At 57.5% G+C, this 25,119-nt stretch overlaps 1 protein-coding gene across 1 annotated transcript; it reads left to right on the forward strand.

Moving 5' to 3' along the window:
* Positions 1-3,987: 3,987 nt before the first annotated feature.
* Positions 3,988-24,500, forward strand: ATP1A3 (ATPase Na+/K+ transporting subunit alpha 3). The gene is made up of 23 exons (XM_055311745.1): positions 3,988-4,102; positions 8,186-8,275; positions 8,415-8,474; positions 8,762-8,965; positions 10,419-10,532; positions 10,645-10,779; positions 11,142-11,259; positions 11,400-11,668; positions 13,161-13,359; positions 13,450-13,559; positions 13,642-13,776; positions 16,762-16,954; positions 17,274-17,449; positions 17,536-17,672; positions 17,967-18,117; positions 18,233-18,401; positions 21,110-21,264; positions 21,342-21,465; positions 22,249-22,394; positions 22,740-22,870; positions 23,147-23,248; positions 23,726-23,817; positions 24,042-24,500. The coding sequence occupies exons 1-23, from the start codon at positions 4,097-4,099 to the stop codon at positions 24,068-24,070; spliced, it is 3,045 nt and encodes a 1,014-aa protein (XP_055167720.1). The 5' UTR covers positions 3,988-4,096; the 3' UTR covers positions 24,071-24,500.
* Positions 24,501-25,119: the final 619 nt, after the last annotated feature.

Genomic DNA, 25,119 nt, shown 5'->3' on the forward strand with positions numbered 1-25,119 from the left:
TGGGGTTGGGGGCGGGGAGGGCGAGGGAACTGCTTAGTGTGGTGGTGCCTGGAGTGGCCACACAGTGCCAAGTGTGTGCTTGGGCCAGGGTGATTTGGTGACTTTTTCATCGTGGGCGTGTGTGTGTGTGTGTGTGTACACCCAGGAGGCCATCTTCAACTGTCTGTGATTGTGACCCGTGTTTCTGCGGAAAGTGTGCCTCCCCAGCCCCCAAGAGAGGAAGTGAGAAATCCCAGTGGAGAGGGGGTGGCTGAAGGGCTGGTGGAGCAGGGAGAGGGGTGGGTCTGCTTTCCGTCCCCGCCTTCCCCCGCCCCGCTGGAGGTTTCCACTGGAAACTGCAGCTGAGAAAGGACGCGTGAAGGTCACACAGCAAGAGCCATAACGAGGCCGAGTAGAAGGGGGAGAGATGGAGAGGTGGGAAGAGAGGAAGAGATAGGGCAGTGGTGGCGGGGAGAGAAAGAGAGATGGGGAGAGACAAGGAGGGGGCAGAGAGGGAGGGAGAGAGAGAGAGTTTGGGCCAAGAGGGGGGAGAAACAGGGAGACCCACCGTGATTAGGAGAGATAGAATGGAGATGGGGACAGGGTACTGAGGCAGACGGGGAGACAGATGAAGCAGGGAAGTTATGAGACCCACTCCCCCCACCCCCCGGGAACTGGGGCTGAGAGAAGCAGAGATGGAGGTGGGACTAGAGAGGGAGGCTAGAGATGAGAAGCCAAGGAAAACTAGATGGAGAGGGGAGGGGGCCGCAGCGGTGAGGAAAGCCAGAGCTGGGCTCTCCCCCGGCAGGCTGCCCGAGCCCGGGAGCTGTCCGTTCAGCACCGGCCAGGCGGGGACTGGCGCCTGGGCCCGCCTGCCTTGGAGGTGCGTGGGCGGCCCCCTTCCAGGAGACCCCGCCCGACACACAGCACCCCCAGTCTCCACCCAGCCCCTCCTGTGTCTCCGGCCCTTGCTGTGTGTGTGCGTCCCCCTCGGGGACAGGTGTGGGGGTGGGCTCGAGTCAGGGTCTCTTGTCCCCACATCTATTGTACAGACTTTAATCAATGTCTCTGCCCTTGGGCCAGACTCTGGGTCTGTTGAGGTGACTGGAATATGACTGCAATGATTGCAGGCATTTCTGGTCTCTCCAGCCCTCTGTCCCCATACCATGCTGCTGATCCGTGGGGTCTTCTCCCCATTTCCCAGTCTCCCCACCCCTCCCCGTTTCTGCTCCAAGTATCCCCCGGTCTTGATCTCGGAGACTCCCATTTGCCAAATGTGTCTCTGCCAGGCTCTCTATGTCCCTATGGTTCTCTGTCACCTTCACTGAGTAATTCTGTTGCTCTGTTTCCCTCCGTCTGTTTTCTCATCTGTCTTTGCCCATCTCTCTGTCTGTATCTGCCTCTACCTGGTTCTGAACTGTATCCATTTCTCCTCTTAAGTCTCTCCTTATGTCTCGCTCACTGAGCTCCCTTGTCCCTGTCCATCCCTGTGACCTTCCTAAGTCTTCCCTCCTCCCCCCCCAACTTCCGCAGAGCCTCGCGCTGGGAGCACGGTGCACAGTCATCAGTCTCACCAGGCTCGTGTCTGAGGAGGGAGTGCATAAAGGGGGACATGAGCCTGTATCTGGGGTATCGTGTGGGGGGTCGAGGCTTCCCCCAGCCTAATGGGGGAACAGAGAGAGTGAGAGAGAGAGCCTAGAATCTCCTGGGATCCAAACACCTTGAGGCATGTCTGTCCTCTGAACCACCTTGCCTGTGGTCCAGGCCCATCCCTGCCAGAAACAGACAAGGGGGACAGAGATGATATGTTGACAGATCCTCCCCCCACCACACACACACCCAGGAAGGGGGCAGAATTGCAGAGGGGACCTGGGGGCCAACCACCTGGGCTAGAAGATGTGGCTCCCCCCCCTTTCCTCAGTCTCCATGGAGACAGGCCAGGTCTGCAGGCCCAGCCTCCTTTGCTGCATATTCGGCCTCCCTATTACCATGGCAACAAGGGACAGCTGGGAGGGATAGGGATGGGTCAGAGTACAGGATTGGGCCGAGGCTCTGGGTGCTGGGGAAAGACAAGGAAACTGGCTCCTGCCCCCCTTCACTCTCAGGCCCTGTCTCCTTGTCCATGTTTGTCTCTCTTCCGCTTTGAATCTCTGTTTCTCTCTTATCTTTTTGTATGTCTCACTCTGGCTTTTAGCCTTTCACATATTTCCCTGATCAGGCCCTTAACCTTCACTACCCAGCCCCTATCCACACCAGGCTCACTCTGTGCCCCTTGCCTGTGTCCCCCACGCCTCCACTCCCACAGGTGGGGAGAATACCCACATCCTGAGAAAGCTACAAGGACAGGCTTTCCCTTGCTCTCTGCCCCCTTCCACAATCGCCAAGGAAAGTCTGGGCTCTTCCTCAGAGAGCAAAGTGTGGGGGTGAGAGACTGACACCCCAGGCCTCAATGGGTGCCTGATCGGGTATTGTGTGTATGTGGTGGGCCTTGGGTGTGTGTGCTAGCTAAGTGCATGTGTGTGCGCACACGCGTGTGCACATGCACGCACTCCTACACACACCGAGATGGGATGTGTGTGGCATTTGGGTGGGGGCATCGGGGCGTGTTTGCAGGTGCAGCAGAGGTGTATGTGATAGCACTGCAATACGTGATGTGTGTAGTGTGGGAAGTGTGTGGGATGGCGTCATGTGCTCTGTTTCTGTGAATTATTGTTCTCTGTGTGAGTCTGTGTGCACCTTTTTGTCTGTCATTCACAATTAGCCATGCTTTGGCACTTGTGCCCTGTGGTCTTCTGCTCCCTGGGGAGGAGTGTGTGTGTGTGTGGTTATGTGTGTGCCTTTGTGTGACTCTGCAGCAACATCCACAAAGGCTCATGGGGTGTGTGAGGCAGTGTGTGACCTGTGTGTGTGTGATGCTGCTGAGTGTGGGGATGTGTTGGTCTCTGGGTTTATGGGTCAATTGGTTGTGGGTCTCTATGTGAAATGGGACATGGCAGGGTATGGTGGAGTGTACAATGTGCATGTCTGTGATGTAGTGTTCAGAGGGTGTGTGTCAATCCACACGGCAGTTTATGACTGTGATTGTAATTCTGTTGTGGTGTGATGGGACATGCATTTTATTTCCACATGCTGGTGAATCTCTGGGATTGTGTGATGGGGTTGTGTGGTATGTGTGTGAGGGTCCAAGCAGGTGTGTTCTGGAATGTGATGGCGAAACTGTGGTGATGTGTGATGAGGTGGTAGATGTGTGTGTCCTCCCTATCTGGGCTATGTGGGTGATGGTTATGTGTGAGTGTGAGGTTTGGTGGGGTCCTCTGGCTGGGATGTAGCCTCTGTGTACCTGTACAGTTGTGTCTCCCTGGATAACTCTGCCATTATGTGTGTGTGTGGGGGGGTGAGGCACACTAGTGAGCGGGCCTCCTTTCCCCTCTGCAGCACCCCTCCTTATTGGGGGGTCTTCCTTGCCTCTGAGGGCCCCTCCAACTCCTGAACAGCACCCCTACAAGGTCTCCAGCCACCCCCTCCACCTCACTGCGGAAGGAGGTGCTCTGGCCCCCCCCCTTGTGGCGGCTGACGGAGGGGGCTTTCCTCCCACCCGGTGTCCACCTCCCGCCGCGCAGCCCCTCTCCCTGTGGCAACACCCCCACCATAAGGGGATTTTCGGGGCGCTCTCCGTCCGAGCGCCCCTTCCTCGGAAGCGCCACCCCCATGGCGGGGCCCTCCGGGCTCCTCACTGCGGGGTCTCCGGGATCCCCCGCTGCTGCAGCGCTCCCCCTCCTCGGCCGAGCCGCCACTTTGCGGAGGCTGGGGGGCGGGGAGGACAGCTGCAGTACCGGGGGCGGGGCCGCGGGCCGTCCGTCAGGGCGGCGGCGCTCCTGATTGGCCGGCGCCGGCCCCCCCGCGGGCGCGGGCATATGAGGAGGCGGAGGCGGCGGCCGCCGCAGACTCTGTGCGGGAGGGCTGCGGGCTGCACGGACGCGCGGACCGAGGCGCGGGCGCTGCAGAGGCCCCAGCCGAGCCCGCGCCTGAGCCTGCGCCCTGAGACCTCGGCCCCGGCCCCGGCCCCGGCCCCGGCCCCCGCCCCGCCCGCCCGCCCCTCTCCCCCGGAGCCGCCAAGATGGGGGTAGGTGCTCGGGCCGGCCGGGCCGTGGTGTGTGCGACACTGGGGGGCTCGGCGACGCTGGGGGCCCGCGGGGCGGGGGCGGGGGCTCGGGCTCCGGGACCCCGCGCTCCCGGGCCGGGTCTGCGGGCCCCGGCCGGTGCGTCTGCCCTGCCGCTCTGAGCGTGTGCGCGGGGCCGCCTGGGGCCGCGGTCTGGCGCGTGCTGGCGTGTCTTTGTGTGCGGGTGCGGGGTCCGTGGGGCACCGGCCGGCCTCGGCCTGTCTGCCTGACCCGGTGCGGTCGCACGCCCCGTGCTGCGTGTGCGTGTGCGTGCGCGTGCGGGAGCTCCTGGCTCCGTCAGGTCCTGCCAGCACCGCCTGCCAGCGACCGAGTGGCCCAGGTTGTGTCTGACCGTCTGCATTCGTGTCTGGGTGTGTCTGGGAGCCGGCGTTTGTGTCTGGGGGTGTCGAAACCCCCTGCGTCCCCGGCCGGGTGGGGACAGGTCCCGGCGGTGGGATGAACACCAGATGACCTCTCCCTCTCCTTCCAGGCCTGGATGGGGGGGCCCCGCAGTGCGGCGCGTGGCCTGGGGCTGTGCTGTGTGTCCAGCCCCTAATCTGGGGAAGCTGATATGGGGGCGCTGGGAGGAGCAGGACAGCGGGGCAGGGAGACTGAGGGCCTGGCTGAGGGCGCCTGTCTGCCGTGAGGGGGGTGGGGAGGCTGGGGGAGTGGGTCGTGCATGTCTGGCTATGCCCTTGCCTCTGTGTCCGTGTGTCCTTGTCTGTCTGTGAGTCTCTCCAGCAGATGCCGCCTCCTTCCCTGGCTGACCACCTGATCCCCTCTGCAGCCCTGGATTCCTCCCTGCGTGTCTGGGGCGGGGCCATGGGGGGAGAGTGGGAGAAGGAGGCGGGTGGGCTGGGCTGGGTAGGATGAAGACAGAGGGTCCGGATGGGAAAGGCTAATGGAGAGGGAATATGAGGGATGGGGAGAAAGATGGCGGATGAAGGCTGATGGGCCCAGGGTTGGAGGTGGGGGGTGGGGCTGCAGATCTGTGGTTTGGGGTGGGCGAAGGGGGATGGGGAGAAGAACTGGGTGGGGAGGGGACTGGGAGAGAGAAGGGGGGAGGTGAGAGTCAGTGATGGCTTCCAGGTAAGTGGAATGGAAGGAGGGAGGCGTGGGCCGACTGGAGGACAGGACTGAGACTGTACGCCCCAGGAAAGGAAGCGGGACATTAATTAAAGAAGACGGGACGCTTTAGACATGGGTGGCAGAGAAGCAGAACCCAATAGAAGGAGTGAAAGAAACAGGCAGAGACAGATGCTGAGAAAGAGACGTAGACGTAGAGACAAAGAGAGACATGGTCAGAGAGACACACAGAGACAGGCCATGTGAGACAAAGACGTGGAGAGACATACAGAGACAACGAGAGAAACTGAGTCTGTGATTAGGAGACCCAAGGACAGACATTTGCTATCCAGAGACGACCAAAGTCAGCTTGAAGGATGGGAAGAGGAGGCAGAGAGCAAAAGGGGAGGTGGAGAGAGAGAGATGCTCAGAGAGGAAGGCCCCAGACACTCTGAGAGGGGGAGGGAGAGGCTGGCCAAGGTGCAGAAGCTGCGTGAGCTGGCGGGTGTCAGGGGGAGGCGGACAGCGGAAAATGGTGAGGAGATGCAGAGACTGGCTGCAGTGAGACAGGCGTGTCCCCCACCCTCAGAGGTCCTCCCACCCCGCAGTGCGCCCATCTGGGCCTCCTGCCTTGACTGGGAAAGCCTCGGCTCCCCCTCCAACAGATGGAAGCCCGCCCCCAAGGGAGTCTGGTCAAAGCAAGGGCAAGCAGGAGCCAAGGCTTGTCTGCCAGGGACTGGGGTGTCCCGGTCCCCTCCTCCCTCAAACCCAGGGGTCTAGAGTCCCCAGCCCCTCCTTCCTCAGACCCAGGGGTCCAGACCCCCAGCCCCTCCTTCCTCAGACCCAGGGGTCCAGACCCCCAGCCCCTCCTCCCTCAGATCCAGGGGTCCAGATCCCCAGCCCCTCCTCCCTGAGACCTGGGTTCCAGGACCCCAGCCCCTCCTCCCTCAGACCCAGGGTTCCAGGCCCTCATCCCCCTCCTCCCTCAGACCCAGGGGTCCAGACCCCCAGCCCCTCCTCCCTCAGATCCAGGGGTCCAGATCCCCAGCCCCTCCTCCCTGAGACCTGGGTTCCAGGACCCCAGCCCCTCCTCCCTCAGACCCAGGGTTCCAGGCCCTCAGCCCCCTCCTCCCTCAGACCCAGGGGTCCAGACCCCCAGCCCCTCCTCCCTCAGACCCAGGAGTCCAGGCCCCCAATCCCTCCCCCCTCAGACTAGGGGTCCAGGCCCCCAGCCCTTCCTCCCCCCAAGCATCAGCTCCCAGTTTTCCCTAAAGTTTCAAGGATGGGCTGCTGTTTTTCTCCCCTGCTCTTGCCAGGCCCCCCTCTCTCTCTCCTGCCTTCCCCCTCATTTCTCTACCTTGACCCCATGACCTTCTATTTCCACATCTCTCCATCCTTGGGTCCACCCCTGTGGGCAGGTATAAGACTCCTCCTGGCACAGGCAGTGAAGTCATGTCCTCCCTGTCCCCCAGGCCTCCAGGCCTTTGAGTGCCTTTGAGTGAGCCGCAGTGCTGCTGCAGGGCTGGCCCGGGACCAAGCCTCCCTCCCACCCTCTGAAACCCTCTCAGAGGCTCCGGGGCGCTGGGCTGCAGTAACCCCCAGGCTCAGCCCCTGGGTCTGGGGGCAGATAGCAGGCAGCTCAGCCCTCTGCAAGGTCACGAGAGGATTAGCACTGAGCTGCCTGAGCCTGGGATCCCGGCTTGGCTCTGGGCCCGAGGACCTGTCAGCAGCCCTCTGCCAGCACCTGGCCTGGCCCCACCCCTCCTGCCAGCCTCGGGGGACACTGCCTTCCCCCTCTGCCCAAACCCCCAACTGCAACCCCCCTCACTCCCTCACGCCGCATCCAGTTCAAGCTACGCTGGGGCTCTTGCCTCTCGCCCTTCTGTACCCCACACCCCAGCCCGCTCTTAGTCTGTCCTCCAGAGACCTGACCTTGCCTGTCCTCTGTTCAGAGCTGTCTGAAGCTGCCACCAGCCCCCGAGAGAGAGGCCAGGGCCCCCAAATTGTCAGTCAAGGCCCTCAGGATGGGCTGAATATGCAGCCAGGCCATCATCCCTGTGTGTCGAGGGCTGCCTCCTGGGCTTGTGTCCTAGCTGTGACCAACATGTGCAGTACTCTTTCCCCTCTGTTCCTGCGGAACCCCTTAGGGGGCTCCCAAGATTAGCAGAGTCCTTTGAGAGACAGAGACTGAGACAGGTAGAGAAGATGGGGAGAGTCACATAGGCCGAGAGACTCAGAGCTGGAAGGACAGAGATGTCCAGACAGATCCGAGAGGGACAGACAGGCAGAAAGGTCACAGAGCGAGACAACAAGAGATGGACACACAAGGCGGTTGAAATGGGAGAGACGGAGAGGGAGAGACACACCAAGTGTTCCAGACAGGGACCGAGCTCGAAGGGATGGAGAAAGACCCCGAGGCAGAAAATACAGACACTCAGAGACAGTCTGAGATCCCGCAACACATCGACCTGGAGATGGGAACCCAGAGAGAAACTCAGCCAGACGCAGGGAGAGATCATTCTGGAGATGCAGACAGACATTGAATGGGACAGATAGACAGACAGAATTATGTAGAGACACGTGCCGGGAGACTTAGAGGCAGAGAGAGAGATGACACAAAGGGACTGAAGGAGAGAGAGACACAGAGATAGACCCAGAATCAGAGAGAGAGAGAGAGAGAAACACAGACAGACCCAGACAGAGACCCTGGAGGACAGAGAGCCAGAGATGACGAACACAATGAGAAGAGATGAGACCCAGGGTCCTGAGAGACAGCCACCCAGAGATGCAGGGCAGAGACAGGGAGGTGTCGGGGAGCCCCAGCAGACACACAGAGACTCCCAGAGCCAGCCCCTGCCCAGGGCTCAGATGTGCACAGAAAGCAGGCCGGGGTGGGGGCCCAGAGGGCCGGTGTCCCCCTTGTAACCCCTTCTCGCCCGCAGTCTGGTGGCTCTGACAGCTATCGTGTCGCCACCTCGCAGGACAAGAAAGATGACAAGGGCTCGCCCAAGAAGAGCAAGGGCACCAAAGAGCGCAGGGACCTGGATGACCTCAAGAAGGAGGTGGCTATGGTAAGCCTCGCCCTTTGTGCCCACACACGCTCCCAGAGCGGAGATCCTGGCTGAGGATGGGCCTAATGCTCTCAGGTCCTGCCCCGGCCCCCAAAAGGCCTGGGTTCTCACTTCCTCCCTCCAAACTCTTGTTCCTCAGACAGAGCACAAGATGTCAGTGGAAGAGGTCTGCCGGAAATACAACACGGACTGTGTACAGGTGTGGCTGGGTCTGAGGGAGGAGGGCTTCTGGGAGGAGGGGGCTGGGCGCCTGGACCCCTGGGTCTGGGGGAGGAGGGGCTGGGCGCCTGGATCCCTGGGTCTGGGGGAGGAGGGGCTGGGGGCCTGGAGCCCTGGGTCTGAGGGAGGAGGGGGCTGGGGGCAGGACTCCTGGATCTGAGGGAGGAGAGGCTGGGGACAGGACTCCTGGGGGCCTGGGGTGCTCGTGAAGAGTTTGGGTGTCAGGGAGGCTCAGGGAGGGTTCTGTGTGAGTCCTGTGTCCCCCAGGGTCTGACCCACAGCAAAGCCCAAGAGATCCTGGCCCGGGACGGGCCCAATGCGCTCACACCACCGCCTACTACCCCAGAATGGGTCAAGTTCTGCCGCCAGCTCTTCGGGGGCTTCTCAATCCTGCTGTGGATTGGAGCCATCCTCTGCTTCCTGGCCTATGGCATCCAGGCGGGCACAGAGGATGATCCCTCGGGTGACAATGTGAGTACCCTCCACGCTGCCCTGAACAAGGGCTTGGACGTTTAGGGGCACACATCCTGCCTCACTTCTCCTGCCTCTTCAGACTTCTCAGAGCCCACTCCAGCTTTGTCTCATGGGACTTTCATAACCACTCAGTGAGAGAACCAGAGAAGGTATAAGGAAACCGAGGCTCAGAAAAGCCAAGTAACATGTGCACTATGTGGGGCGTGTGAGCTGAGTCTGTGTCCCAGGGCTCTGTGATCTTGGTGGTCTTAGGGACAGGCATCATCAGGTGGCCGTGGTGTAAAAGGTGCCCCAAGAAAATAAGTGCACTCATGTAGAGAGGCGGGCACACCCACCTGCTGATCCGTCAGGATCCAATGCCAGGGACACACAGGGGGACACGATCTCAACGGACCCCATGCCCATAAATGCAGACCTACATGCTGACTACATAGAGATCCATGCACAAGTGCACGCGAACACACTCAGAGTCAGCACTGTCACACCTGTACGCAGATTCAAACAGAGGTGCCTCATTCAGACACCCAAGTGGAGACACACACATAGACACACACAGAAACTCAAACACGCACAGAGTTGCAAGCCTAACCTGGTGACAGACAGAATGACATGAGAACCAAGCACAGACAGTGTTCTCAGAAATTAAAACCTGGGGCACCCAGCAGGCTCAGTAGGAAGAACATTCGACTCTTGATCTCAGAGTCCTGAGTTCAAGCCCCACATTGGGTGGAAAGATTACAATCAATCAATCGATCAATAAAGCCTTAAAAAAAAAAGGCAGTTGAAACGTAAATAGGCAGATAGACAGACATGGAGTCTCAGACCTAGGCTGACCAACAGAGAGAGACAGGGAACCACATACAGAGACGCAAACACGAGGCACCTGAGTGGCTCAGAGGTTGAGCATCTGCCTTTGACTGGAGTCATGATCCCGATCTGGGGAATCAAGTCCTGCTTCAGACCCCCTGCAGGGAGCCTGCTTCGCCCTCTGCCTATGTTTCTGCCTCTCTCGTTGTCTCTCATGAATAAATAAATAAAATATTAAAAAAAAAGATTCAAACACAAACAGCCCCCTAAATTTAAAGCCAGGCAGGCCGACAGTCAGACAGACAGACGTGCTGACCTAAAAACACACAGACACATGGAAGGATAATAGCATATGCTCAGATCCTCGAATACAGGCAGAAGGACAGACAGATGGACGCACAAAATGGAGAGATGGACTGACCTAGAGACTCAAACACACCCATGTGCGGAAAGAGGGACCCAAACCTGAATAGGCAGATGGACACATGGACCCTCAACCAGGTAGACACAACCTGGCATCAGATACACAAATATAGACCCCGCTCCCTGCCGTTGACTCAGAGTTCCCTTCCCAGATTGCAAAAATCTCAGGGCGAGCCTGGTAGGGAGCGGGAGTGAGCTGTGACCCTGTGTCTCCCCGCAGCTCTACCTGGGCATCGTGCTGGCAGCTGTGGTCATCATCACCGGCTGCTTCTCCTACTACCAGGAGGCCAAGAGCTCCAAGATCATGGAGTCCTTCAAGAACATGGTTCCCCAGGTGAGGAAGGCCCAGAAAGGGGCCAGGTGGGAGTGGAAGGATGGAGGTGAGATCTGCCAGACAAGCCCAGGCAGACAGCAGGGGCGCTGACTCTTCTCCGTTCGACCCCCAGCAAGCCCTGGTGATCCGAGAAGGTGAGAAGATGCAGGTGAATGCTGAGGAGGTGGTGGTCGGGGACCTGGTAGAGATTAAGGGCGGAGACCGAGTCCCGGCCGACCTGCGGATCATCTCAGCTCATGGTTGCAAGGTGAGACTGGGACCTGGGGCCCAGCTCTGTCTTTCCTGGAGTGATTCTGGGGTCCAGGCCCCCACTGCTTCCTCCCTCAGACCCAGGAGCCCAAGCCCCCAGCCCCTCCTCCCTCAGACCCAGGAACCCAGGCCTCTGGTCCCCACCCCCTAGACCCATCAATACTTTAGACCTTGGCAAGAAACCTCTGCTTCCCACTTCAAGAGCCTAACCTCTAGCTGCCCAGACACCACTCGCTCACCCAGATGTCCAGGCCTCTGGATCTGACCTCCAGGGAGACAGCTTTAGCCCCAATGTCCTCTGGCCAAATGCTCCCTGATCCCAGGGCTGAGCCCTCTCTCTCTCTCCCTTCACCCACTCAGGTGGACAACTCCTCCCTGACTGGTGAATCAGAGCCACAGACTCGCTCTCCTGACTGCACACACGACAACCCTTTGGAGACTCGGAACATCACCTTCTTTTCTACCAACTGCGTGGAAGGTGCGGCAGGGCGCAATGGGGGCACCCAAGTTGGGGCAGGGCTGGTCCAGACAGAGGGCTGTGCCTCTGGGATTTGGGGTCCCTCTGAACCTCGCTGAGACCCCATCTCCACCTCAGCCCGATCCCCTCTGGCCCCACAGGCACGGCTCGAGGTGTGGTGGTGGCCACGGGTGACCGTACTGTCATGGGCCGCATTGCCACTCTGGCCTCGGGCCTGGAGGTGGGCAAGACGCCCATTGCCATCGAGATAGAGCACTTCATCCAGCTCATCACCGGCGTGGCTGTCTTCCTGGGTGTCTCCTTCTTCATCCTGTCCCTCATTCTCGGATACACCTGGCTTGAGGCTGTCATCTTCCTCATCGGCATCATCGTGGCCAATGTCCCAGAGGGCCTGCTGGCCACTGTCACTGTAAGGCCCAGATCCCCAAGTCTGAGGGGGAGGGGTCTGGGGGCCTAAGTACAATGTTCTTGATGAGGACAACTTGTACACTGAGGGCTGAGCTTCCTGGATCTTAAATGACTGGACCTGGGGACTGGAAGGCCTTCTTAACAAAACAAAAATCTTGAGGCACACTGCAAGACATAAAGGGCTAACAGCCTATCACCTTTTTTTTTTTTTAAAAAGAGAGAGTGTGAGCAGGGGGAGCGACAGGGGGAGAGAGAGAGAGAGAGAGAGAATCTCAAGCAGACTACCCATCTAGCATGAGCTTGACACAGGGCTTGATCCCACAACCCTGAGATTATGACCTGAGCCAAAAATCAAGAGTCAGAGGCTCAACCAACTGAACCATCCAGGCACCCCTTCAGTCTTACCACTTTCTAAGTTAACTTACAAAATTAAGAAGTACACCCTCGTAGGGCTCCCAGCTGTCTCAGCCAGGAGAGTGTATGACTCTTCATCTCGGGGTTGTGAGTTCGAGCACCTCGTTGGGTGTAGAGATTACTTAAAAATAAAATCTTTTTTTTTTAAAGAAAAAGTACACCCTCATGGCAAAAAGTCTAAAGAATACATTAAAATAGTTTTTTTTACATTAAAATAGTTAAAAAATAAGTGCCCCCCCCATCCCTGCTCTGCTGCCCTACAGTCAGCCCCACCATAGAAGCACACGGTCCACACTGTTCCCAGGCAGATATGGGCAGATTCCAGCCTGTGGGTAAATGCTGTCTTCATGGTACATAGTCCCAGGAATTCTCTTCTGCTGCTTGATTCTTTTACTTAATACATCCTGCAGCGTTTTCCATATTAGCATTTTCAAAGCCAGGGCAGGTCAGAGGCTTTGTATAGACCTGGAGTTGCACATATTCACGCACAGGCTGTGAGTCTGGGCACGTGCATGTGCGCAGCACCCAGACCTGAGTTCCCCAGAAACCCCCTCCAGACCTTGTGCAACTGCTTTTCCCCAACCCAAAGATAACCCCTGCCCTGTCTTCTACATCATTGTACTTCATACAGATGGAATGTGCCAGACATTGTTTTTGAACTTCATCTGTGCAGGTGTAGGCAGCAGGAGCTCGTCCTTTTTCTTTGGCATACATTATTACATCTTTTTCCCCCTGCTATTTATTTATCCCTTCTGCTGTTAGCAGACGTTTAGGTTGTTTTTTGGGGGGATGATGGTAAAAGGTTGCTGCCTTGCATATAGCGGTACCTGTCTTTGGGGGCACATCTGAGCCCGTTTTCATTGGTCTGTGCCTTGGGGTGGAATTGCCAGGCAACAACACTCTCCTGTGTATGTGCATGTCTGTTTTGTTGTTTGTTGTGTGGGGGCAGCACCCTTGTCTTTTATGGGCCACCCGGGGTTGTCCCTGGACTGGGCAGCTGGGTCCTCGGCACTCCTTTGGCTGGTCCAGCCCCGCCGCCCGCTCTGCCTGTGACCTGCTTGCCCTGGGACGCCCCCTAGGTGTGTCTGACGCTGACGGCCAAGCGCATGGCTCGGAAGAACTGCCTGGTGAAAAACCTGGAGGCTGTGGAGACCCTGGGCTCCACCTCCACTATTTGCTCAGACAAGACAGGGACCCTCACCCAGAACCGCATGACGGTCGCCCACATGTGGTTTGATAACCAGATCCATGAGGCTGACACTACCGAGGACCAGTCAGGTGAGGGTGGGGCCCGGGCAGGAGCTGGGGTGTTGGGCGGGGGGGTCTGGCCTCAAGGCACAGTAATATGGGACACACACCTCCTTTCAGGAACCTCGTTTGACAAGAGCTCGCACACCTGGGTGGCCCTGTCCCACATTGCCGGACTCTGCAACCGTGCCGTCTTCAAGGGAGGTCAGGACAACATCCCGGTGCTCAAGGTGGGTCCAGCCGCCCCTTCACCTTGGCCCTGCCCCTGCCCACAGCCTGCTGCTCTGCTCTGACAGGCCTCTTTTTCCCTAGAGGGATGTGGCCGGGGATGCCTCTGAGTCTGCCCTGCTCAAGTGCATCGAGCTGTCCTCTGGCTCCGTGAAGCTGATGCGTGAACGTAACAAGAAAGTAGCCGAGATTCCCTTCAATTCCACCAACAAATACCAGGTACTCTGGGCTGTCTAAGAGAGCCAGCCTGGACCTCAGTTTCTCTCTAATGCCTGTAAGCGGTCACCTCTTCCCTGGTGCCCCCTTGCTTTGGGCAAGTTGCTAACCTTCCAGAGCCTTGGTTTCTCCATCTGTAAAATGGGAATGATGGTATCCACCCGGTCAGGTAAAGGGCAAGCAGACCCAGGAGTGAGAGCAAGGCCTCTGTCGCAGTGGGAGGCAGAGACTGGGGACCAGCCAGAGATCTCTCATTCATTCAAGAGTGGGGTTTTTTTGGGCGGGGAGAAAGAGCCTGCACAGGAATGGGGGTAAGCACAGAGGGAGAGGGCGAGCAAGAATCTCAAGCAGGTTCCACACTCAGCATGGAGCCCAACGTGGGGCTCCATCTCATGACCCTGAGATCATGACCTGAGCCGAAATCAAGAGCTGGACACTTAATGGACTGAGCCACCCAGATGCCCCACAACAAATATTTTTTTCAAGCAGCCACCACATGTCAGGCACATGTTTTAGGTACTGGGGCACCTGTGGCAGTGAGTGCCACAGTGGAGTCCCTCCTCTCGTGGAACTTACACTCTAATGCTAGAAGACAGACAATGACAGGGCAGCCCAGGTGGCTCAGCGGTTTAGTGCCGCCTTCAGTCCAGGGCCTGATCCTGGAGACCTGGGATCGAGTCCCACATCAGGCTCCCTGCATGGAGCCTGCTTCTCCCTCTGCCTGTGTCTCTGCCTCTCTCTCTGTGTCTCTCATAAATAAATAAAATCCTAAAAAAAAAAAAAAAAAAAAAAAAAAAGAGGAAGACAGACAACGACAAAGGCATGAGGAAATACAGAATATGCTGCCTGCAAGTGTCTGGGGCATGAGTGTTCCAGGCAGTGAGCATAACACGTGCAAAAGGCCTGAGGCAGGAGGGTACTGATGTGTTTGAACAACAGCCAGGCAGCCAGCATGGTGAAGCAGTGAGCCAGGGAGTGTACTGGAGGTGAAGACAGTAGGTGCCTGGCCAGGTCCCTTTGGGCTTGTGGGCCATGGAGAGGACTCAGGTGAATCTCTAAGATGGACATGAGCCATGGGAGGGCTCTGAGCAGTAGAGAGATGAGACTCAAGTTTTTCAAAAGAGTTTCCCTGAGATAATTCAGATACCGTAGATCACCCACATAAAGTGCATAATTCAGCATTTTGGTATGTTCACAGATATGTGCAATCAGCCACATAATTTTTTTTAAAGATTTTGTTTATTCATTCACGAGAGACACACAGAGAGAGGCAGAGGGTGAAGCAGGCTCTCCAAGGGGAACCTGATGCAGGGTTCAATCCTAGGACTCGGAGATCACGACCTGAGCCAAAGGCAGATGCTCAACCACTGAGCCACCCAGGTGTCCCTCATCTACATGATTATGGAACATTCCATCTCATCAAAAAGAAGCCCCACTCCTTAGCTCTTGGCCCCACCTCCCCCAGCATCCTGATCCCTGAGCAACCACTAACCTACTTTCTGTGTCTATGCGTTGGCTGATGCTGGACATTTCATATAAATGGAATCACACAATCCATGGCCTTTGGTGACTGGCATCTTTCACGTAGTGTGATGGTCTCAGGCTTCCTTCCTGTTGTAGCATGTGTCAGTGCTACGTACCTCTTTATGCCTGAATAACGTTGCATCGTCTGGAGAGTCCATGGTTTGTTTTTTTGTTTTGTTTTTGTTTTTTTTACAGTCTTCACACTGTTTATTTATTCATTCAATAAACATTTGTTGAGCACTTACTAAGTATCAGGTACTATAGAGGGTGTTGGGAGTACAGGGTGAACAAACTGTGACCCTAGCCTTCTAGAAACACTGCCAGGGAAACTGAAATTAGCTGCCAAGACAAATTGCTTTTGTCTCATTTGGTCTCCGAACAAGCCTTTGTTGGGGCTGGGCTGGTGACCCCTCACCTGTTCACAATGTCACAGACCAGGAGGCCAAGCTTTAGAGAAGTTAGATAACTTGCTTTTGGTCATACTCTTAGGCAGTGACAAAGCAAAAGGGCTTAGGGACCCAGCTTTGAGGGGAAGGGGGGGAGAGAAGGAAGCAGCTGGCCAGAGGTGGCAAGTGGCTGAGGCTAATACTTAGTCCGCTCCCCTTACCTAGTCCACCCAGCCTTGGGGAACCTCCCTCTGGGGTTCTCAGGCTACCCTTTCCTGCCTCTCCCACTGGTCATCGGACCTGGGAGAGTCCACGTTTTGTTTATCCATCCATCTGTGGATGAACATTTGAGTTGTTCGTCCCTTTGCACTCCTGTGTATCATGCTGCTGGGAACATTCACACACGTTTCTGTGTGGACATACTTTGCATGTCTCTTGAGTGTACCTGGGAACGGCTGGCTCGTGTAGTCACTCTACTTTTAGCCTTTTGGGGGACTGTCAGACTATTTGCCCAAGTGACCTCACCATTTTTCACTGACTTGCGTTTTTTTTTTTAAAGGATCCTCCTGCTTGCTGCGGGGAGGGAATATTATGGACTGGGGAGGGCAGACACGGAGACTCAGTGTGATATTCCATATGAGAGATGATGGTAACCCGGAGGGGAGGGCAGGGGACAGGTGAGAAGAGGTCAGAATCTGAGTGTATCTGAGAGGTGAGCTGAGCAGATTTGGTGACAGCTCAGATGTGGGATAAGAGATGAGGGTGAGCCAGGGAGAAACGCACATATCTAAAGACGGCTGGGGTTTCTGTAAGAGAGCCCGTAGGCAGAAACATCTGTGAGATAGAGGCAGAAATGGGCAGGAGTGAGCCAAGGTCTGTGAGAGACTTCAAGAACCAGATGGAGATCTCTTGGGTAGAGAGTTAGGGTCAGTGCATTCTGGGGGAACCCCAGCTGTGGTCTGTCCTGGCTCCTATGATGCTGGGCAGGGGGAAGCATGGGAGTGGGGCATCCCCTCCCCCCACTTAGTCCGTTAGAGGCTCAGGCATGCTCGCCCTCCACCCTCTGCCCTCTCCACAGCTCTCCATCCACGAGACCGAAGACCCCAATGACAACCGATACCTGCTAGTGATGAAGGGGGCCCCCGAGCGCATCCTGGACCGTTGCTCCACCATCCTGCTTCAGGGCAAGGAGCAGCCACTGGATGAGGAGATGAAGGAGGCTTTCCAGAACGCCTACCTGGAGCTCGGAGGCCTGGGCGAGCGTGTGCTTGGTGCGCACAGTGGGTGGGGCTGAATTGGGGTGGGTGGCAGAGTCAGCTCTAGGGGCCCCTTGAGGTTATGGAAGGATGTGAGGCTGCCCGGAGGCTGGCTCAGAATAGGGCATCCCAGAGTGCACCATAATGAATGAATGAATGAATGAATGAATGAATGAGCGAGTGTGTGTATGAACGAGAGGGGAAGGCATTTTAGGGGATGAATGTTGACAGAGCATCCCGCCTACTGGGACTGTCCTGACTGCAGGGACCCGATGGTGGGAAGCATGGAGGGCCGAGGCTGGAGCCCTCATGTCCCACCCCGTCCTGCCATCAGGTTTCTGCCATTACTACCTTCCCGAAGAACAGTTCCCCAAGGGCTTTGCCTTCGACTGTGATGATGTGAACTTTACCACCGACAACCTCTGCTTCGTCGGCCTCATGTCCATGATCGACCCACCCCGGGCGGCTGTCCCCGATGCAGTGGGCAAGTGCCGCAGTGCTGGCATCAAGGTATGGCCTAGGGCAGCCGGGGAGGTGGGGCCAGCGCCCCCCAGGGTCTGCAGTGAGGCTAGACTATCCCCAAACAATGCCCACAGGTCATCATGGTCACGGGAGATCATCCCATCACGGCAAAGGCCATCGCCAAGGGTGTGGGCATCATCTCTGAGGGCAACGAGACTGTGGAGGACATTGCTGCCCGGCTCAACATTCCCGTCAGCCAGGTCAACCCCCGGTGAGCCTCCTCATTCCCACCCAGCCCAAGCTGCTGCCCCCCACCTGGCCTCCCTCTGGGGCGGCCTGTCCCCCTTCCCTTGGGGTCTCAGCCCTTGGGTCCCCCTCCCCCTGCACATGGGAGGATGGGCAGCATTGTCCAGGGATGCATCTCAGCTTCCCTGCTCACGAGCTGTGACCCTGGGCAAGTCACTTACACTTCAGAAGCCAGTCCTCTCCTATCTGTGGGTTCAGCCTGCCTGGCTGCCTGTCCATTAATCCCCACGAGTCCTGACCAGCTCTCTGCTCTTCCCAGGGATGCCAAGGCCTGTGTGATCCATGGCACGGATCTCAAGGACTTCACCTCTGAGCAAATCGATGAAATCCTGCAGAACCACACTGAGATCGTCTTCGCCCGCACATCCCCCCAGCAGAAGCTCATTATTGTGGAAGGCTGTCAGAGACAGGTGGGCTTGGGCTGAGGTCCCTCGGAGGAGGGAGCTGGGGCCTGGACTCCTGGTCCCTGATGAGGAGGGGCTGGGGCCAAGCCCCTGGGCGTCATCCTCACCCTCTCTCCCCCAGGGAGCAATCGTGGCTGTGACTGGGGATGGTGTGAATGACTCCCCTGCCCTGAAGAAGGCCGATATCGGGGTGGCCATGGGCATTGCTGGCTCTGATGTGTCTAAGCAGGCAGCGGACATGATTCTGCTCGATGACAACTTTGCCTCCATCGTCACGGGTGTGGAGGAGGGTGAGTTGCCCGGGGTGGTTCTGGAGATGGGGGTTCCTGCATGAGGCCCAAGAAGGGCAAGAGAAACCGGCCAGGGCTGTGGGGCAGAATGCACAGTAGGGAGACACCAGAATCCTACAGAGTCCCTGGCGGAACCTGTCTTCCTCCCCACTCTGGGGTTGGGGGCTCCCTGGAGGCAGGGCTGAGCTGGGTCCCAGCATTACCCAAGACAGGCCCAGTCTGGTGGATGAGGCAGATGTAGAAGCACTTTTAAAATACCTCTAAAAAAAATAAAACCCTCTAAGTGCAACCTCGGGGGAAGCCAAGGGTCTTTTGTGAGCCCTGTGGACACCCTTCACTCAGCCTGGGGTCAGGGGGCAAGGAAGCTTCTAGAGTGGATAGGAATTACTATACAGAATCCCAAGGGCCAAGGAAGGAAGCTGCAGGCAGAGAAACAGAGTGCACAGCCATGAGGGAGCCCGTGCTTCAGGTATCTGCGGAGGGGCGGGGGGGGGGGGGGGGGGGGCACTGAGCCCAGGCTGCAGAGCCAACGGGCACCGCCTCCTGATGGGCCTTGATTGGCCACAGATGGGGCTTGTTCACATTTAATTTTATTCTGATCATCAAAGCAATTGCTGATAATTATAGGAAATGTAGACAAGCATTAAGAAGAAAATTGGAATCACCCATGACCTCACCATCCAGAAATAATCACTATTCATGCTGTGGTGCATTTTCTTCCAATTTCTCTCTCTCTCTCTCTCATTTGAAGTGTCCCCAGGGTAAAAAATAATGCATGATAAAAGAGAATTCCAACAGTAAAGCTGAGCCCTAAAGTGACAAATTAAATGGTCTTACCCCTTGTTTCCTGTGTCCCAGAAGACACCACGGTTAACCCTTTCTTCTTCCCAAGACATTTCTGCGTATGCAGGGTACACTCTCCGGGATACACTGTTCACACCTTCCAGACGCTTATTGGGCTCCTGCCTTGAGCATCTTGCCTGGTGCTGGAGAGACAGTTGTGAGCAGAGCAGCAAGGTCCCTGCCCTCGAGGAGCTGGGAGAGGCAGCTTTAGACAAGTTAAAAAACAAATCGTAACATAAATGTAGTTGTAAATTGTGGCAGGTGCTAAGAAGCGAACAAGTGGGATGCCATGATAGGTGATAACCCTGGTCCTACCCGGATAGGGTGGGCAAGGAAGGCCTCTCAGAGGTGGAAAAAAATCAACCAAAAAAACCACAGAGCAGAGCAAAGAGCATAGTGAACCCCACGTCCCCATCCCTCACCCTGCTCCATTATCACTCATGGCCAATCCTCTTTTGTCTCAGCACACACACTGGATTATGTTGAAGCACATTTCTTTTTTTTTTTTTAAAGATTTTATTTTATTTAATCATGAGAGATACAGAGCAGGAGAGAGAGAGGCAGAGACACAGGCAGAGGGAGAAGCAGGCTCCATGCAGGGAGCCCGATGTGGGACTCGATCCCGGATCTCCAGGATCACGCCCTGGGCTGCAGGCAGCGCTAAACCGCTGCGCCACCGGGGCTGCCCCTGAAGCACATTTCATAAAGTATTCTTTTTGTTTTTTAAGATTTTATTCATTTATTCATGAGAGTGGCAGGGACGTAGAGGGAGAAGCAGGCTCCCTGCGGGGAGCCTGATGCGGGACTTGATCCCAGGACCCCAGGGATCACTACCTGAGCCAAAGGCAGACGCTCAACCACTGAGTCACTCAGGCGTCCCTGTCGAAGCACATTTCAGTCTTCATTTCCTCCATCAATACTTTGGGAAGAGACAGCAGCAGTTTGTGGGGAGCAGAGCAGGCCCGGCAGGAATAGGAAATAGTGGGTCTTCCGTGTACACAAAGGTGATCAGGCCATCCGTACCCACTGTGCAGCCCTGCCTTTTCTGTGCCTGTGAATGACCCATCTCTTCGCTCACACCTCTCAGCGCACCCAGGAGGGTGGGAGGAGGTGCCGGCTGGGTTCATCCGGGGCCTCTTTTTACGTTACACACACTGGACTGATGGAGTTCGTACTGAGATGTGACAGGCACACAGGAAGCTGGGCGGCTTGAGGAATTTTTATAGATGTACACACCCTTGCAACCGCCAGACCTCGATCAAGATAAAGAACATTTCCAGCCCCATTAGGGTTTCGTCAGGTTCCCTCCGGCCCATAGCACCTCTCCCAGAAGGAAACACTATCCTGACTGTTAGCACCATACATTAGTTTTGAACTTCATCTAACTGGAGTCACATGATATGAATGCTTTTGTGTCTGGCCTTTTTCACTTGACCTAACATCTGTAAAATTCATCCATGGAGTTGAGTGTGTCATAGCTTGTTCGTTCTTTTTTCTTCCCGAGTGGTATTCTGTTGTGTGGGGGGACCGTAGTTAATTTATCCACTCCCATGCTGATGGGCACTGGGGTCAGTTCTGGGTTTTGGCAATGGTGAACCTCCTCGTACTTGCTGTTTGGTGGATATAAATCCTCATTCAAACCCAGGAGTAGGATCACCGGGTCGATAGAGGAGGGGGGTGTTTAATACAAATTGCCAGTCTTCCAACGTGGCTATATTTCCAGAACGTTTGACCAGGGTGCCATGGTTGGATGTTTGCGTAGGAAGGTGGGCAGATGGGAGGGTGGATTGGAAAGGACTTGGGGACTGGGCAGGGAAGGGGCAGAGGGCCAGGGTGCCCCAGATCTGAGCCTTCCCCTGCCTCAGGTCGCCTGATCTTCGACAACCTGAAGAAATCCATTGCCTACACCCTGACCAGCAACATCCCTGAGATCACACCCTTCTTGCTGTTCATCATGGCCAACATCCCACTGCCTCTGGGCACCATCACCATCCTCTGTATCGACCTGGGCACTGACATGGTGAGTCCCAGCCACCCTCTGGGCCCCAGGAAGGGGAGGGTCCCCCACTTCCAGCTCATGTGGACTCTCCTGCCCAGGTTCCTGCCATCTCCTTGGCATACGAGGCTGCAGAGAGTGACATCATGAAGAGACAGCCCAGGAACCCACGCACTGACAAGCTGGTCAATGAGAGGCTCATCAGCATGGCCTATGGGCAGATTGGTGAGGATGTGGGGCCCTTACCTGATTTATAGCTGGATGTCCAGTGCCTGTTGGCACTCTGAAACCTTGTGTTGGATGAGGGGGCTAGAAGCAGGACTTGGTGCTGGAGGTTTGGAAGGAGTGACTTGCAGATAGGTGGTGGTCAGCACAGCAGGGCCAGTACAGGTGGAGTATAGGCCTGGGGGTGCATGTGGGGAGCACATGGGACACCAAGTGGCAGATGGGGTTGGCCTCAAGCTGGCCACCGCAGAGCCCACGGTTCCACCTGCCTCCACAGTGGGGAAGACAGGGTCAGCCTGTGAGCACTCTGAGGGCAGGAGTGAGCCCTATCCCTCCCCCACCTCCTCCTCAACCTGCTGCCGGAGGTCCCAGGCACAGAGCCTCGGAGGTGCTGACCTCCCTGTTGCTGGGAGCGTCCCAGAAAGCAGAGGCTTTATGGTGGTGGTCAGAGGCCCGGGGAGATCATTCCTGCATCGGGGAGCCTGTCAGATTGAAACCCAGGGGTTCCCAGGGACTCCCTGATGTTCAGGTGGCCTGGGTCAGGTGGGAGAGCCTCCAGGTGGGCCCTTCCCTGAGGCTCCCGTCCCTGGCCCATGTCAGGTGCTCACCACCAGGTGGCGCTCTCAGGTGGTCCGCGGGAGCCCCGCCTCAGGTGATGGTGGGGCCAGAGTTCCGAGGGTGCCCCCCACCTCCCAAGGGGAGTCTCGCAGGGCTTCCCGGGTGCTCTGGGCTGGCTGCTGGCCCCGACCTGAGCCTCTCCTCATCTCCTCACCCCGCCCCCAGGAATGATCCAGGCCCTCGGGGGCTTCTTTTCCTACTTCGTGATCCTGGCAGAAAATGGCTTCTTGCCCAGCAACCTGGTGGGCATCCGGCTGAACTGGGACGACCGCACCGTCAATGACCTGGAGGACAGTTACGGGCAGCAGTGGGTGAGTGGGCGGGCCTGCAGCTTGGGGGGGCCTCGCAGTCAGCACCGCTGCCCACGGCCCAGCCTCCCCCCCACCACCCCAGCCGGGGATCCCAACCACGCGGGGCTGCCTCCTTGCCAGCCCACGGCCCAGCTCCGCCCCTGCCCACGGCCCAGCACCCCCACCCCGGCCTGCGATTCGAGCCACGCGGGGCTGCCTCCACTCCAGCCCACGGCCCAGCCCCGCCCCTGCAGCCACGGAGGGGAGGCCCTACCCCGCAGCGCCCCCCCCCAAACAACCCCCCCCCCCCCCCCCGCCCCGGTAGAGTTGGGTTGGGGCCCAGCACGCTGGTCATCGCCCCTGCAGACGTACGAGCAGAGGAAGGTGGTGGAGTTCACGTGCCACACGGCCTTCTTCGTGAGCATAGTGGTCGTCCAGTGGGCTGACTTGATCATCTGCAAGACCCGGAGGAACTCGGTCTTCCAGCAGGGCATGAAGTGAGGGCCGCCGCGCCAGGCTCTGTTCCATCCCGTCCAAGTGTCTGTCCGTCCCTCCCCGCAGGCGCCATTTCCGTCCCCTGGGTGGTCATCTCCCGACGGGTCATGTCTGTCTCTACGTGTGTGGGGAGGGGATCACTTGGCGTCCCTTTGCAGGCCCATCTGTGTGTCGCTGTCTGTGTCTCTCTGTGGTCCCCATCTGTGTCTGTCTGTCCGTCTCCGCGGGGCGGGGTCAGGCTCAGGTCCTCAGAGTCCAGCTCTTGCCTCTGCCTCCAGGAACAAGATCCTAATCTTTGGGTTGTTTGAGGAGACGGCCCTGGCTGCCTTCCTGTCCTACTGCCCTGGCATGGACGTGGCCCTCCGCATGTACCCTCTCAAGTGAGTGCTCCCCCACCCCTGCGCCCTGCTCCAGGATCCTCCTGGCAGGCCCCACCTCTCTTGGTGTCTCTTTGGACCCTGCCCCCCACTCCCCCCCCCGCCACCCCCCCCATTCACGGTCCCTGTTCTTTTTTTTTCTCAAAGATTGTATTATCTTGAGGTATCTCTGCCTTCAAAGTGGGGCTCCAGCTCACAACCCTGAGATCAAGAGCCCCACGTTTACCCACTGAGCCAGCCGGGCCCCCCCACAGTCCCCGTTCTGATGCCATTGAGCCTTCCCCCGTGGACGTCCTCACGGGGCAGAGGGGTGGCACTTGGGAGTGGGAGCCCCCAGCCTGCAGCCCTGGCCGGGGCAGCCCTCGCCTGTGGGTGCAGAGCGCAAGGGAGAATTGCCCGGGTGGCCCCCCCTGTTCCCCACACTCCGCCTCCGGTCCGCAGTGCCGCCTGCTCACCAGTGCCACCCTGCTCTCTCTCCAGGCCCAGCTGGTGGTTCTGTGCCTTCCCCTACAGTTTCCTCATCTTCGTCTATGACGAGATACGCAAACTCATCCTGCGCAGGAACCCCGGGGGTGAGGGGGTTTTCCGGGTGCAGGGAGGGGCTGGGGGGAGGGGGGGCGGGGGGAGGGCAAGCAGGAGGAGCACCGTGCTGACCTCTCTGTCTCCCCCACGTCCCTCCTCCTCTGTTCCCCGGCTCTCTCTCCCCCGTTGTTCCCTTTCTGTCTGTCTCTGCCTCTGTCTCCCTCCTGTACCCCTCCCCGTGTCTCTTCCTGTTTCTTCCTTTCTTTGTCTCCAGGTTGGGTGGAGAAGGAAACCTACTACTGACCTCACCCCCCCTCACATCGCCCATCTCTTCCCTGCCCCCTCAAGCCCAGGACAGCCCCCACCGGTTCCCCCATTTTGTATTCTGGGGGAGGGGCCCTCTCTCCCCATGGCCCCACCTTGGCCCCTACCCCCTCAACTTCTCTCCACCCCACCATCCCCCTCTGGCTGGCTTCTCTCCCCACCATCCCAACCCCCCTCTCCGTCTCTCTTTTCTGTGTCTCTGTTCCTCTCCCTCTCTTCACCCCTCCCTCCCTGCCCCCTCTCCACCCCCCTCCCTGGGCTCTTTTTTACTCCCCCTCACCCCTGGCTGATGCCATCTCTGGTTCTGGACAATTATCAAATATATCAGTGGGGAGAGAGAAGCGTGTGTGTTGTGCTTGCTTTCTGGCCCCGGGGGTGGGGGGCTGTCCCCGGGCCTGGCACCTACTGCCGGGTGATCCACACAACCCCAGGAGCCACAGGAATCACGAAGTCACCAGGTCCTGGCGTTTTAGACCCGACCAAGGTTAAGTGAACTCAGCTTGAATTTACCAGGCAGTGGGATTATGGGATCTGAACTGGGGAGATGGGGCACTTGCATGGCTCAGCCGTTGAGCATCTGCCTTCTGCTCAGGTCATGATCCCAGGGTCCTAGGATGGAGTCCCACATGTGGCTCCCTGCAGGGAGCCAGCTTCTCCCTCTGCCTGTGTCTTTGCCTCTCTCTGTGTCTCTCATGAATAAATAAATAAAATCTTTAAAAAAAGAAGAAGAAGAACAGGAGAGAGGAAGAGAGTCAGACTCAGAATCCTCTCACATTGGAGGAGGATGGGGAAGGGGGGGACAATGATGGTGACAATGGTGGTGATGATGGTAATTCACTGATTGGCCACTCTGTGCTCTGCCCTCTGGTGCATCAGCTCTTTCAGTCCTCACAGGGTGTGAGGCACAGAGAAGGGGAGTGACCTGCTCAAGGCCACACAGCTGAGAGGGGACAAATCTGAGATCTGAACCTCAGCTGTCCAACCTCTAAGTACTGTGCTTTTCTCTCACTCTTTTTTTTTTAAGATTT

This window comes from Nyctereutes procyonoides, unplaced genomic scaffold (assembly GCF_905146905.1).
Source record: "Nyctereutes procyonoides isolate TBG_1078 unplaced genomic scaffold, NYPRO_anot_genome, whole genome shotgun sequence".
Lineage (NCBI taxonomy): Eukaryota > Metazoa > Chordata > Mammalia > Carnivora > Canidae > Nyctereutes > Nyctereutes procyonoides.

Coding starts and splice junctions, on each gene's coding strand:
- ATP1A3 (XM_055311745.1), top strand. Junction 17,673..17,966: donor GTCAGCCAGGTCAACCCCCG/GTGAGCCTCCTC, acceptor TGCTCTTCCCAG/GGATGCCAAGGCCTGTGTGA. Junction 22,871..23,146: donor GTCTTCCAGCAGGGCATGAA/GTGAGGGCCGCC, acceptor CTCTGCCTCCAG/GAACAAGATCCTAATCTTTG.